The sequence below is a fragment of the Pangasianodon hypophthalmus genome, chromosome 20 (assembly GCF_027358585.1).
Source record: "Pangasianodon hypophthalmus isolate fPanHyp1 chromosome 20, fPanHyp1.pri, whole genome shotgun sequence".
NCBI lineage: Eukaryota > Metazoa > Chordata > Actinopteri > Siluriformes > Pangasiidae > Pangasianodon > Pangasianodon hypophthalmus.
In genome coordinates this window covers 20,020,557-20,033,532 of record NC_069729.1, presented here as the reverse complement: position 1 = coordinate 20,033,532, position 12,976 = coordinate 20,020,557, and the positions used below count along the sequence as shown (strand labels likewise).

General features: G+C 35.7%; 1 protein-coding gene across 1 annotated transcript; it reads left to right on the top strand.

Moving 5' to 3' along the window:
- Positions 1-2,780: 2,780 nt before the first annotated feature.
- On the top strand, positions 2,781-12,692 carry prxl2b (peroxiredoxin like 2B). Its single transcript, XM_026932700.3, has 7 exons — positions 2,781-2,943; positions 5,224-5,428; positions 5,701-5,752; positions 6,099-6,162; positions 6,286-6,361; positions 7,531-7,649; positions 11,695-12,692. Exons 1-7 carry the CDS (start codon positions 2,881-2,883, stop codon positions 11,719-11,721), a joined length of 606 nt encoding a protein of 201 aa, XP_026788501.2. The 5' UTR covers positions 2,781-2,880; the 3' UTR covers positions 11,722-12,692.
- Positions 12,693-12,976: the final 284 nt, after the last annotated feature.

Below are 12,976 nucleotides of genomic sequence, written 5' to 3'. Positions count from 1 at the left end.
CTGTGGAGAGTCTTCTCACCAGGAGCATCACCACCTGGTTTGGAGGCACCACAGCCAAGGACCGGAGGGTGCTGTCCAGACTGTTGAGGGCAGCAGAGAAGGCCATCAGGATTCTCTCCCCTGCATCACAAACATCTACAACCAGCGATGCAAGACCAGGGCCAGGAGGATTGTAAAAGACTTTCACCACCCTGGAAACAGTATCATCTCAGCGCTCCTATCAGGGAAGCGCTACTGGATCCTGAGGACCAACACAGAGAGACTCAGGAGGAGTTTCTACCCTCAGGCAATCAGGCTACTGAATGAGGACACTTCAGAAGTCTGCATAGTTCTACCTCACACACAGACACACACAAACACAAACAGTTTGCACTATGGAAAAACAATTTTTTTGCACACTATAGTAACTCTATACATTGTGCAGCTCTTTGTATTTGCTGTTTTTTTAACATATTCTATTTATGTATATTCATATTCTATACATTACATTACTCTCTAGGCTGCTAATTTTTTCTTAATCATATAGTTTACTAGATTTTATTATATTCTGTTTTTATTATGTATGTGTATATCTGGTTTGTTGTTGCACTGTGGGACATGGAACTAGGGAAAAACATTTCACTACATTACATCACATGTATGTTTGTAATATATATGTGACAAATAAAGAACCTTGAACCTCCTCCAGAATGTTCTTGACCTGGCTAGATTTTGTGAAGGGGATTTTCTTCACCAAGGAAAGAATTCTGCGATCATCCACTTTAGTTGTCTTCCGTGGTCTTCCAGGCCTTTTGATGTAGCTGAGTTCACCAGTGCATTCTTTCTTTTTAAGAATGTAGAAAATTGTAGATTTGGCCACTCCTAAAGTTTCTCCTATCTCTCTGATAGGTCTGTTTTGTTTTGTTTTTTTCAGGCTAATGATGGCCTCCTTCACTTGCATCAACATCTCTTTGGACCACATATTGTGAGTTCCCATGAACAGCTACCAAATAAAAATTCAACGCTTGGAATCAACTCCAGACCTTTTATCTCCATAATTTGTCATGAAACAAAGAGAGACCTGGCCATGAAACTGCTTATTAGTCAATTGTCCAATTACTTTTGAGCTTGTGAAAATGGAGGGACTCTTAAAAAAAAAAAAAATGTAATTCCTAAATGGTTAATGCAATATTTTTTGTTAAACCCCTTGAATTAAAGCGAAAAGTCTACACTTCAGTCACATCTTGATTGCTTCATTTCAAATCCATTGTGGTGGTGTACAGAGGCAAAATTATGGAAATTATGTCACTGTCCAAATATTTATGGACCTGACTCTGATCTATCTATCTATCTATCTATCTATCTATCTATCTATCTATCTATCTATCTATCTATCTATCTATCTATCTATCTATCTATCTATCTATCTATCTATCTATCTATCTATCTATCTATCTATCTCTTCACCCTATTTGTTCATCCATACATTTATTTCAGATGTACCTTCCTTAAACTGTTATAGTGCTTGACAGTAAATTAATTTTTTTATTTAAGTTCCCAGCTTCAGTATAAACTTGCAGTTGTTTCTGCAGCATGTTATGTGTGCGCTCACTGCTATTACTAAACCTTATTAAATGTCAAATGAGTAGCCATGACATTGTAAGATTAAAATCTTATGACTTCATTAACACAAACAGGAAGTGCGCATTGCTATACTGCAGAAAAAATCATTTCCAATATAAACTCTGCGTGACCCTGCTGCTCATGTATTATTAAAACTGTAAAAACTCATTAATTTGTGATTATTTAAAACACATGTAAAAGTACACACACATACAGTCCCCTCCAAAAGTATTGGAACAGCAGGGCCGATTCTTTAGTTTTTGCTGTACGCTGATTGAAGACATTTGTGTTTCAGATCAAAAGATATATACGACAATAGATGAGAATTTCAGCTTTCATTTCCTGATATTTACATCTAGATGTGTTAAACAACTCAGAACATGGCACCTTTTGGTTGAACCCACCCATTTGTTTCAAGTGATCAAAAATATTGGAACATGTGACTGACAGGTGTTTCTTGTTGCCCAGGTGTGTCTCCTGTTAGATTGAATGTTTAAACTGTTAATAGCTCTGAATGTCTACTCCTGGTCTGAGTCTTAGGCATGTGAAAAGAAATTCTGTAAAGCAAAGATGCCTTCAAGGATAAAGCATCTTATTTCTTCTGGACACTTCGAGTGTCGCACTTACTTCTGTTTTTGCAGGTAAAACCCGGTAGACTTCATTATGTTTTTTTTTTTTTTTTAATGAAAACTGGTGTATTATGTCATATGTTGCTTTTTTTACTGGAATAACAGCATTTTCTGTAACACTAAATTAATGTTTGGAAATTTAAACATGTGTTTAGAAAATTAGGGTGCCTAAGACTTTTTGTGTTAATAGTAAGCCTCAGTAATATACTGTGTACTGTAAAATGATCATTATTACCAACACTACAATGAGTAACAAAATGAGTATGGCAACCAGGGACCTGCATTGTCTTGTGTGTGTGTGTGTGTGTGTGTTAATAATATTCACATCACTGAAGTATACAGCTACTAAAGCCCAGAAAGGCCATGTATTAATTTTTTTTCTTGTGATTTCAAGATGACAAAAGTTGTTTTCTCGAGAATCACAAGAAAAGAAAACCCAACACATGGCCTTTCTTGACTTCCGTATACAGCCACCTCTTTCAAACCTAGATTTTATGTAATAAGCCCCGCCTCGCGTGATGACGTGTCCTCTTATGATTGGTTCTTTCTGTAGGTTATCCAACATAGAGGTGGGTGTGAGCGACTCTGTATCAACAGTCTGACTTGTAACAAATAACGTAACTGTTAGAGTGAAAATCTGAGGAGAAGAATGTCGGCTGTAAATGTGGAGAAGCTCCAGAGTAACTCTGTGAAGAGCACCGTGTCCGGGGAGGTAAGAGTCCTGACTTCACTCACTTTTATCCGCTTAATCAGGGAGATATTTTGGAGTCTTTCACACGTGCCATACTGCAGACTTGTCCTGAGTGCTGTTTGTTTGTGGTTCACAGTTTTGTGTCATTTTTTTTGCTGTATGGATAAAGAACCTGAGGTTTGCTGGATGCAGACATGTTTTCTGTCATCTCAAGTTTTCTGTCATCTCTCAGAAATTATGTAGAAAAAACTCTCAGATGGCTTTCCATGGGGGTCACGTGATCCCACAACAACGTGACACATCATTTCTTGAGCAGTTATGCTATTGAGATTAAGGAGTTAGGCATTAGTAATAATAATAATAATTTATCAGTATGTTACTATTGTACTGAATGTATTTTTACACAATCCACTCCCATGAGTAAACACTCAGCAGCTCTCTGGCATGAAGCATGTTGGTTTGGAAGCTTCTGCATCAGAAAGCTTGGTTACTTCTTTTCCCTCATATGCTTCCCATATTTCACTTCACTTCTGTTCCCTCTGCTCTCTCTAGTTTCCCATCCACATCCAAATGATCATATAAAGCATCATGTAAAGCAACAAGTTTGACATTTTTACACTATCCACAATTCAGTGTTACGCAGCTACACACTGGTAAAGGAGACGTGGCAATGCGAAATTATCCAGAAAGAGAACTGAGTCCTTGTTTTGTGTCCAGCTTGTTTGAAGCTAGTTCACTTTCACGTCAACTTTAACGGGACTGAATATAGCCAAAAGTATGTGCACCCTTGACCATCACACCCATATGGAGGTTCCAGCTGTTGGAATAGTTGGAAGCACACAATTGTATAGAACGTCTCTGTATGCTTTAGCATTACAATTTCCCTTCACTGGAACTAAGAGGCTCAAACCTGTTCCAGCATGACAATGCCCCTGTGCACAAAGCGAGCTCCATGAAGACATGGTGTGTGAAGGTTGGAGTGGAAGAACTCGAGTGTCCTGCACAGAGCCCTGACCTTAACCCCACTGAACACCTTTGGGATGAACTGGAACACCGACTGAACCCCAGACCTCCTCACCAACATCAGCGCCTGATCTCACTAATGCTCTTGTAGCTGAATGAACACAAATCCCCACAGCCACGCTCCAACATCTAGTGGAAAGCTTCCCAGAAGAGTGGAGCTCATTATAACAGCAAAGGGGAATAAATCTGGAACGAGATGTTCAACAAGCACGTATGGGTGTGATGCCGAGGTGTTCACACACTTTTGGCCATATACTGTATATGTGAAAACACACTTAGGTAAATTAGTGTGGTTATTTAGGTAAATGTTGGCAGTTTAAACAACCAAGATGAGGTAAATTGGAATTAATATAAAATAAAAGGTGTTTCAATAGTGTTTGATTTCACCAGAGTAAATTACACCAATGTGTACACTATGTCCCTTCCATTCAGTTATTAGACACTATTTCATGAAGGTTTTGTCCTCATTTCTTTTATATTATTTTATTTTTAATATAATGAAATTGTATTAATTAAATAATTAATTGCATTTTTTATTTTTATATGCAATGCAACAAATTTAATGTACATCAGCAGTGTAGTTGTAGCTAATTTTCAGTCCCTGTTCCTCATTATGCTTTTATGACAGGACTTGATCATAGATAAAGCATCATCCACAATAAGACAAACAAAAATAATTCTTTTGTTTATTCATATGTAAAACTGTATCAAGGTAAAACTGCATATAAGTGTATATTTTATATAAATATTTAAGTATGCATTCATTTGTCCTTATATCTCTAGCATGTGTCATTGTTCACAAATAATTTTTTCTTAAGCCAATATTTCACTCTTGCATTAATATTTTGAGTTCCGTTTACATTTTTATTTCAGATGGTCGAGTTTTCCATAGCTGTATGTCTTTAATTGTAAATGATGACTGACCAAAGGTTCTTCCACGTACATGAAATCTAGTGCTGCTCCTCTAGCGGTTCAGTTAAAGCTGCATTTTGTGATTAATTATCGGAATATTTCTGGAGCAAAACTACTTATGCCTTTAAAAACCATTTGATTGAAAAACTGTTAAATGAAAAAAAAATTACGAAATTTTCAAAACTTGGCAAAATAGTGAAAGCAGTGCTGCATTTTAAACTACCTGGTCGGCTGCAGACGCCGAACAAGTCTCATCCGCCAATACATAAAGTAAATATTTTCCTTTGGGAAAGCTTAATTGATTATTAAGAATGAATCATCACACATTTAATTGCACACCCAGTTGAGCTCATGTTCTCCTCTTAGCATGTGGAGCTCGGCTCTCTATGGAGAGATCAGACTGTGGTGATATTTTTCCTGCGCCGCTTCGGCTGTCAGATCTGTCGCTGGACCGCAGTCGAGGTCAGCAAGCTGGACAAGGACCTGAGAGAGAACGGAGTGGCCCTCATTGGAATCGGCCCTGAAGAGACAGGACTCAAAGAGTTTAAGGACGGCGGATTCTTTAAAGGAGGTGAGTTCAGGCCATGCAGCACGTGAAAATATCGCGTGAGCTTGAATTTGCTGAATTCCAGGAATCGTTTTGTAACCTCAGGTTTGATTGACTTTTTGTCCCTGATGTTTTATTGCACTGTTGTCATAGTTACATAAGCTAGGTTTAGCTTTATCACAGAAGTAATAAAGTTTTTACAACCTTCCTGCTTTATGTAGAGCAACATCATGCTTGAGATACACTAATGTGAGTCATTGTGTGTCTTACTGATTTTTTTTTTTTTTTTTTGTCAGAAATATACATCGATGAAAAGAAGCAGTGCTACAAGGACTTAGGATTTAAAAGGTATGGAAACTGTAATATGTGAAACGTACATTTATCTGGAATTCACTATACAAAAATAGAGAGATGTCTTCAATCTATGGAGCTACTAAAAAGGTAACGTAGCTCAAAGTAAAACACCTCACAGAGCTGTAGTGTTATAACACTAACTGAATGAATGTGTACATGTCATAGAGCCATTATAACTGTAACCTCCAACAAGACATTTAATGAAACTAAGTGTAAAGGCATAACGCAAACAAGAACACATTAATACTAACTATATATATCAACTGGCTTATTATATACATATTTATAATGTTGCTGAATGACTGTATACATGTGATAGAGCTTTTATAACCCTTCACAGATATAATGCAATCAGTGTACTGCCTGCTGCTATGGGAAAGAAAGTACGAGAAATTGCTTCAAAGGTGATATCAATAATAATAATAATAATGTCTTTGCTGTTTTTGAAGATCATCATATTGCAAGCAGCTATGAATTACAAAAATATATGTGTTGTTAAAATGTCTCACGGTTTTTGTTTCATACAGGCAAGCAATGAAGGAATTCAGGGCAACTTCAGTGGAGACCTTCTGCAGAGCGGCGGCATGCTGATTGTAGCCAAAGGTACAAAAAAAGAAGAATCATAAAAATGTTAAATTAAGTCCACTTATTCACATAATCACTTATTATAAAATTACTAAACCGAAAAAAATGAAACTAGTCTATATGGTGTTCAAAGACTTTTAACTGGCAGTGAATAGTGTTCTTTTGATAGTTAAGGGTTCTTAGATTCCCAAAAGGAATTATACTTGAAATCCTCACTGAAGAGGAAACCTCTCTTGTAAAGATCTACAAAGAACCCACAAGATGTGCTAAAAATTTCACTTTTCAGTGTAGTTTGATGAATCATTACTTTAGATATTACAAGTTAAATCTAGCACTCTTAAAGTTTTTTTGATTTTGTCCATCATTCGGACCCCTCACAGGAAATATGTAGAACCCTGTGACAGTTGGTTTCCCTTTCTCCAAAGGTTCCAAGGAGAACTCTTTTGGAAAGCTAGAATTGTTAAACCACCCAAAAACCCCTTGTTATAAGTGTGTAGTTAGCTTACAAGTGTTGTTCTAAGATAAAATGTAAGATGAAGTTCCAGGTTTGTATTTGCTCGAGCTGTCACTAGAGGGCAGTGTAGCTTTATTCATGTTTGTTTTAGTCTGTTAGAAGGCTTTGATGCTGGACATTGCGTTCTCCGCAAGCAACGATTTTGATAAATGTCTGAAATGTTCCATTGATGTGTTGGGCAGTTTTCACAACCTGTTGTAGTGCCTTCTGGTCACACACTGTGCAGTCATTGTACCATACTGTGATGCAGTTTGTAAGGATGCTCTCAATGGTACAGCGGTAGATATTCACCATGATCTGAGGAGCAAGGTGAGCTTTCTTCACTCTCCTCAAAAAGTACAGGTGTTGTTGCATGTTTTTGAGAAGAGGGGAGGTGTTGAGGTTCCAGGAAAGGTCAGCAGAGATGTGGACACCCAGAAACTTGAAGCTAGAGACCCGCTGTACCTCAGTCCCATTAACAAGGATAGGGGTGTGTTTGTGGATCCTCAAGGACTTCCGGTAGTCCACAATCAGTTCTTTGGTTTTCTGGGTGTTAAGGTCGAGGTTGTTATTAGCACACCATGTTACCAGATGCTGGTAACATATGACATAGGACACTGATACTGGAGATTGATACCGGATATTAATATTGGACATTGATATTGAACATTTATGTTGGTGTCACTGTGTGAAGGTGGTGAGAAGGTCCTGCTGCACTTTATTCAAGAAACACCAGGGGATCTCGTGCCACTTGAAGACATCACCAAAGCCCTGGGCATCAGTGCCAGTGTGCAGGCTGGAGCGAGACCTCAGGTGAGACACACACCGTCAGTAACGTTATGCAGAGTTCACATCCATAAGGTGATTTACTTTGTAATTTAACCTAACTTGGGGAATTTTCCCTCCGTTCATCTCAGTGTTCTTAAAGAAATTGGAAAAGCATTTTCTAAAGAAACCTGATCTTATCTGATTCTGTTAGATTTAATAATAATCTGAAGGTAATACAGGAAGGAGATTACCAGTATGCGGCATTTCCATATCTACTATTCATCATGAGAGGAGACAAGGGACTGATTAAAGACAGACCCAATTAAGTAACGATATCTTATATGTCTTAATTTCCTACTGGCAGATGGGAGTAGAAATATGAGATATGAGGGACCATAGATACAGATGATAACATTATCTTTTTGGTTCACATATACAGATTTTTTAAATTTCATTTTACTAATCCAAGTAGAAAATAGTCCATAACATCATCTTGCTAATATAAATATGACTCTTAAACATGAGTTTTTATATTTGTTAGAGAAACTGAGCCAAGCAAATGGGCCACTTTGTCCAAAACATAAGGGTTAGTTGAGGTAGAGGTGTGAACAAAAAAAGTCACGGGAACGCGTGATCAGATTTAAAACTCGCAAGATGAAGAAAGGCTAGGAACATTAGCGAGCGTATCAAAGCAACAAACCAAGCGACACCAAATCTCTAACACATTTACCTTGTCATAAACACTCTCCACTGCCCAAAGGACAAAATAAAATAAAGAACACAGTAATTTTCTTTAAAAGCTCATTTATTTTAAGGAAACTTAACATGTATTAATGTGTTAAAACAGCAACCTAGACAAAACAAACACACTTTCTTTCACACTTTACTTTATGTCTAATGTGTTTGTCTACTATCAAACATATAATCCCATAAATTTAATATGGAAATTTAATAATAGAAGTTTTTCAGATTTTTTTTTTATAAAGAACATCTTTTAAAGAAAGTTTTGCTAACAGGATTTATTCTCATAAAGCCATGGCTAGACACTGTTTCCTGAACTAAAAGAACCGAGCTATCTTCATTTAAACTTGATGAATTGCTTGTCTGTAGATTCTCTCTCACTCGTAAAAGCCATTTCTTGGTCCATCAGCACATGTAGTGATGCTCGGGTGGATCTGAGTGAGGAGAACACAATTAGGGCTCAGTGTGAAATGCGTCCGTTTACTCTCAGGAATCTTCTGGAAGACTTTTAATAAGCTATCTGTCTCAAAACTACCGCAGGATATTCACGGCATCTGATATCACTCCTTGTTCTCTATTCTGTTTGATATAGAGCACTGTGTAGGGGGCAGCAGTGCGCTGAACCTAAACAACACCTAATAATGCTCCAGAAAAACAGTATCATCATCATATAAAAAGCACTAACAAGTGTCTTCTCTTTAGTGGTTGTTAAATTAATAAACATATGCTGTATATACAGTATTTACTTACATATACAACATTTAGCTGTATCTATCCTTCATTCGTTTATTCATCTTCAGTCATTTCTTCCAATACTTATTTTGCAGTGCATCCACCTCACAATGAAACCATGTTCCAATTTTCACATATATTTTCATTTTTTTTATATTAAAAATATTGTGGAAAAAAGGTAGAGATTTAGGTTATATGTATCTGCTTTACGATTTTCATTGATTTTTATTTTTTTTACGGAGATATTAATTTAACATTTATGGGAGGAGTCTCCAGTGTCAGGTAAAGCTGTAACTTAAATTTTTCCGAGGCATTTACGCTTTACGGTTTCTCACTAACATGACAAGCTGTCTTTTTTTTTTTTTGTCTTATTAACATCGAGAGAGAAAAAAGAGAGGCTAATGAGGAAACGACTGATTATAGCTGCTGTAACGCAAGTGAGAACAGGAACTAACTTGTGGACGTTCCACAACATTAAATCTAACTATAAATGGATAAAAAGTATAACGTGTTAATGTTTAATAAATAAAAAACTGTCGCTGGCAAATCGCTGTGGCATATATGAGGAATAAAACACTTCGGAACCTGCTGTAATAGGAAAATAATCAACTTCAGGGTTGTAACAGTAACTCTGAGCTTATCCTCGCTATCATTTGACAGAGACAAAGAGCCACCTTGTTTGAAGTTACTGGTATCATTTCACCATGTTTTCTTCACCTTTTTGACCTCTGGTGTTCTTAAAACCCCACCTTAATTCCTGGCCAGCTATTTCTGTCTCTGTGCGTCAGTTAACGCCGAGTCTTTTGTCATGTATGTGCCGTTAATCATTTCATACCGCGTGTGATGTGAGCAGTTCACAGTCTTTTAAGGAAGAGGCTTCTTATAGCTGCCGTTTATTAAGATAGAGTAAAAAAATTTAATTTTTCATTTAATTTAAAATATTTATTTATTGCTCCTTTTACCTCTAATTCAGTTCTCAACCTTTTTTTAGTATAAAATTTGTGTGTACATGATATTTTAGGATCTTGTAGTATTTCTGAGAACAGAGTTTTGTGTAAATATGCCTTCTCTGAATGAAGATTTAGTCTTTTCTTAGACTTGTGACATCACTTCTAACAATCAGAGGAAAGTTCTGGTTTATTTTTCTACGAGTCAGGGTGACAGGCCAATACGGACGTGCTCAGATGAAATCTAGTTGTTTAACCCCTTAAAGTCCCAGCTTAATATTTATATATTATAATTACATAATCGTTTTTCATATTTGTTTGAATTTACTTAGGCCTTCTTCCAATACCCGATTTGGTAAATAAGAAAAAAATGGGGGGAAAAAAAGGTTTAAAAATTAAAAAATAACATCCAGTTATAATTATGTTATTTATCGATACATGCAATACGTGTAAATTATATAATAATAATAATAATTAGAGATGGCATGATACCACATTTTTCTTTTCTGATATCGACACTGATGCTCAAGATGAAATCTTGAGTATCAACTGATATCAAATTCCATCTATATTTTTTTCATTAAAGACTAATACGCTTTAAAATGATTTTTTTTTTTAACTGAAGCACTTGAAAAAATACAGGAAAAAAATAAAGTTTAGTTTATATTCTCAAGCCAAAGGTCACTTTACCACAGGCCAAAAAGGTTTAAATACTGTTCATCTAAAATGGTGAATATTGTTAATATTTTAATGTAATTAATAATTTATTTATTTATCTGAATGTCTTTATCCTTTACATTACACGTATGCATGTGAATGTAATATCAGTGGGACACAGACGGCAGCTCAACTGTGGAATCATCCATAAAGCCGTGTGTGTGTGTGTGTGTGTGTGTGTGTGTGTGTGTGTGTGTGTGTGTGTGTGTGTGTGCGCGTGTGTGTGCGCGTGTGAGTGAGTGTGAGAACCCTGTCCACCGACAAACGCAGCACTCCATCCTCTGTAAACACTCCGTCACTCAGAAAGTTTTATCACAAACCTGATCAGCTGTCGCGTCTCTGAAGTCAGAAACATTTTCCACGCCGTCCTGCAGGAAGGAAACGGCCCCGCAGACGCAGTCTAGACGAGCTGGAAGTGTTATATCACATCACATCACAGCACACATTTATCACTTCAGTCTTGTGTCAGATCTGTTACTATCAGCGTGTACATCTGGGTCACGTGTATGACTATGTATGGAAGGGAGCATTTCTATTTTAGCCGCTTCATTCACAATGCATTTAAATAAACATTTGTAATGTTTGAGTGATCATTGTTTAAGCAGCCTGTGAATAACAGGACATGGCTTTGGCCGTATTTACTCATAAAAGAGCACAGTGCGATACCATCTTAGAAACATCATCTCTCCTGAGCTTCTCCTCAAATAGCTGATGAATAGAAGTGATAATAAATCAGCAGGCTCGACATTGTTCTGCTCACCACTCCTATCAGCAGCGTACTAATACACCACCTTTATTCGACAAAATCTCTGAAAGGAAAAATGCTGGATGGTGGAAAGAGGTTTGTGTTTTTTATTAAACCGCAAATTTCCCAACATAAAATTTCTTTAGATCTTGGAGCAATGATATTTAAGGATTTTTCTCATTTCTCATCGTATGTCTTTTTTTTTTAGTGCAACGATGACGTCTGTACAAGATGAAGAATTGCTGTGCTCTGAACTCAAAAGCTTCAACACCATGTTCTTCTTCTAGAGACAGATCATAGTACAGAAATTCCAACCGCTGTATTCATCTCCAAATTCATCACTAACCTTAACAAATTGCATTAATACTCATTGCATTAAAAAAAATAAAAACAATTATATAATGTAATGTATGAAAAACGTCTAACCCCCAACCTGCAAAATATAATAAATAAATAAATAAATAAATAACCCCAGTTCCACTGGACAACCATAGATCTGGCAATTTAAATATTTAGATTAAAAAAAGAAAAGATATAAAATAAGACCTGTGTCTTGAGCTTTATTCGGCTTATTTGCTTTCTAAAATAAGTAGATAATAATAAGTATAAGGCTTAGATTAACCTCATACTGCATCAAATTCCATTCACCTCAAAACCAAAGCTACATTTATTATTATTATTATTATTATTATTATTATTATTATTATTATCATTATTATCATTATTATTATTATTATTATTATTATTATTTTGCATGTAAATTCACTCTGACATCAATGATCTACACTGACATGTTATAAAATTATAATATTTCAAAAACCAAACCAATTATTATTGTGCCAAGTTTTTTTTTTTCTTTTTGGGCACAAATCAGCACAAACAAATGGATTTATTTACTTTTTATTTTAGAATTGTTATGCAAACTACATGGGAGTGACTTGTCTATACTAGTGGAGTGATTAAAAATGTTTTAATTCCTTTAAACAAATTCTTCTGCTCATTCAGATTAGATTAAAGTCCATTGAAATGTTGAGGTTTTTTAAAAAAAATCTTTTTCATTTCATTTTCATGCTACTGTGATTTTTCTTCTTGTTAAATTAACTATTTATTCATATTTCATACCAAATGAATTTAATTTGTATTAAATTAATATGCACTAGATTTAATCTGAGTGACAAAGAAATATATTAAAGTTCTTGCAATGTGTCTGTGTGGTGTGTGTTTTGTTGTTGTTGTTGTTGTTATCAGAACATATTTTTCAGAACAGTGTTTGTAAAAGGTGTTTTCAGAACAAAAGAATCCAAACCAAATGAGATTTGTAACTTTCAGTGTTTATTTAGGCATATACATATCTTTATCCTAAAATTTCAAGATTGTAATATCTTTTTTTTTTTTTAATATTTAACAATATTTTCCCACTTTTTTAAAATAATTATCATAACAGCAGATGATTATAATGACACACATTCAGCTTTAACTTCATAAATACA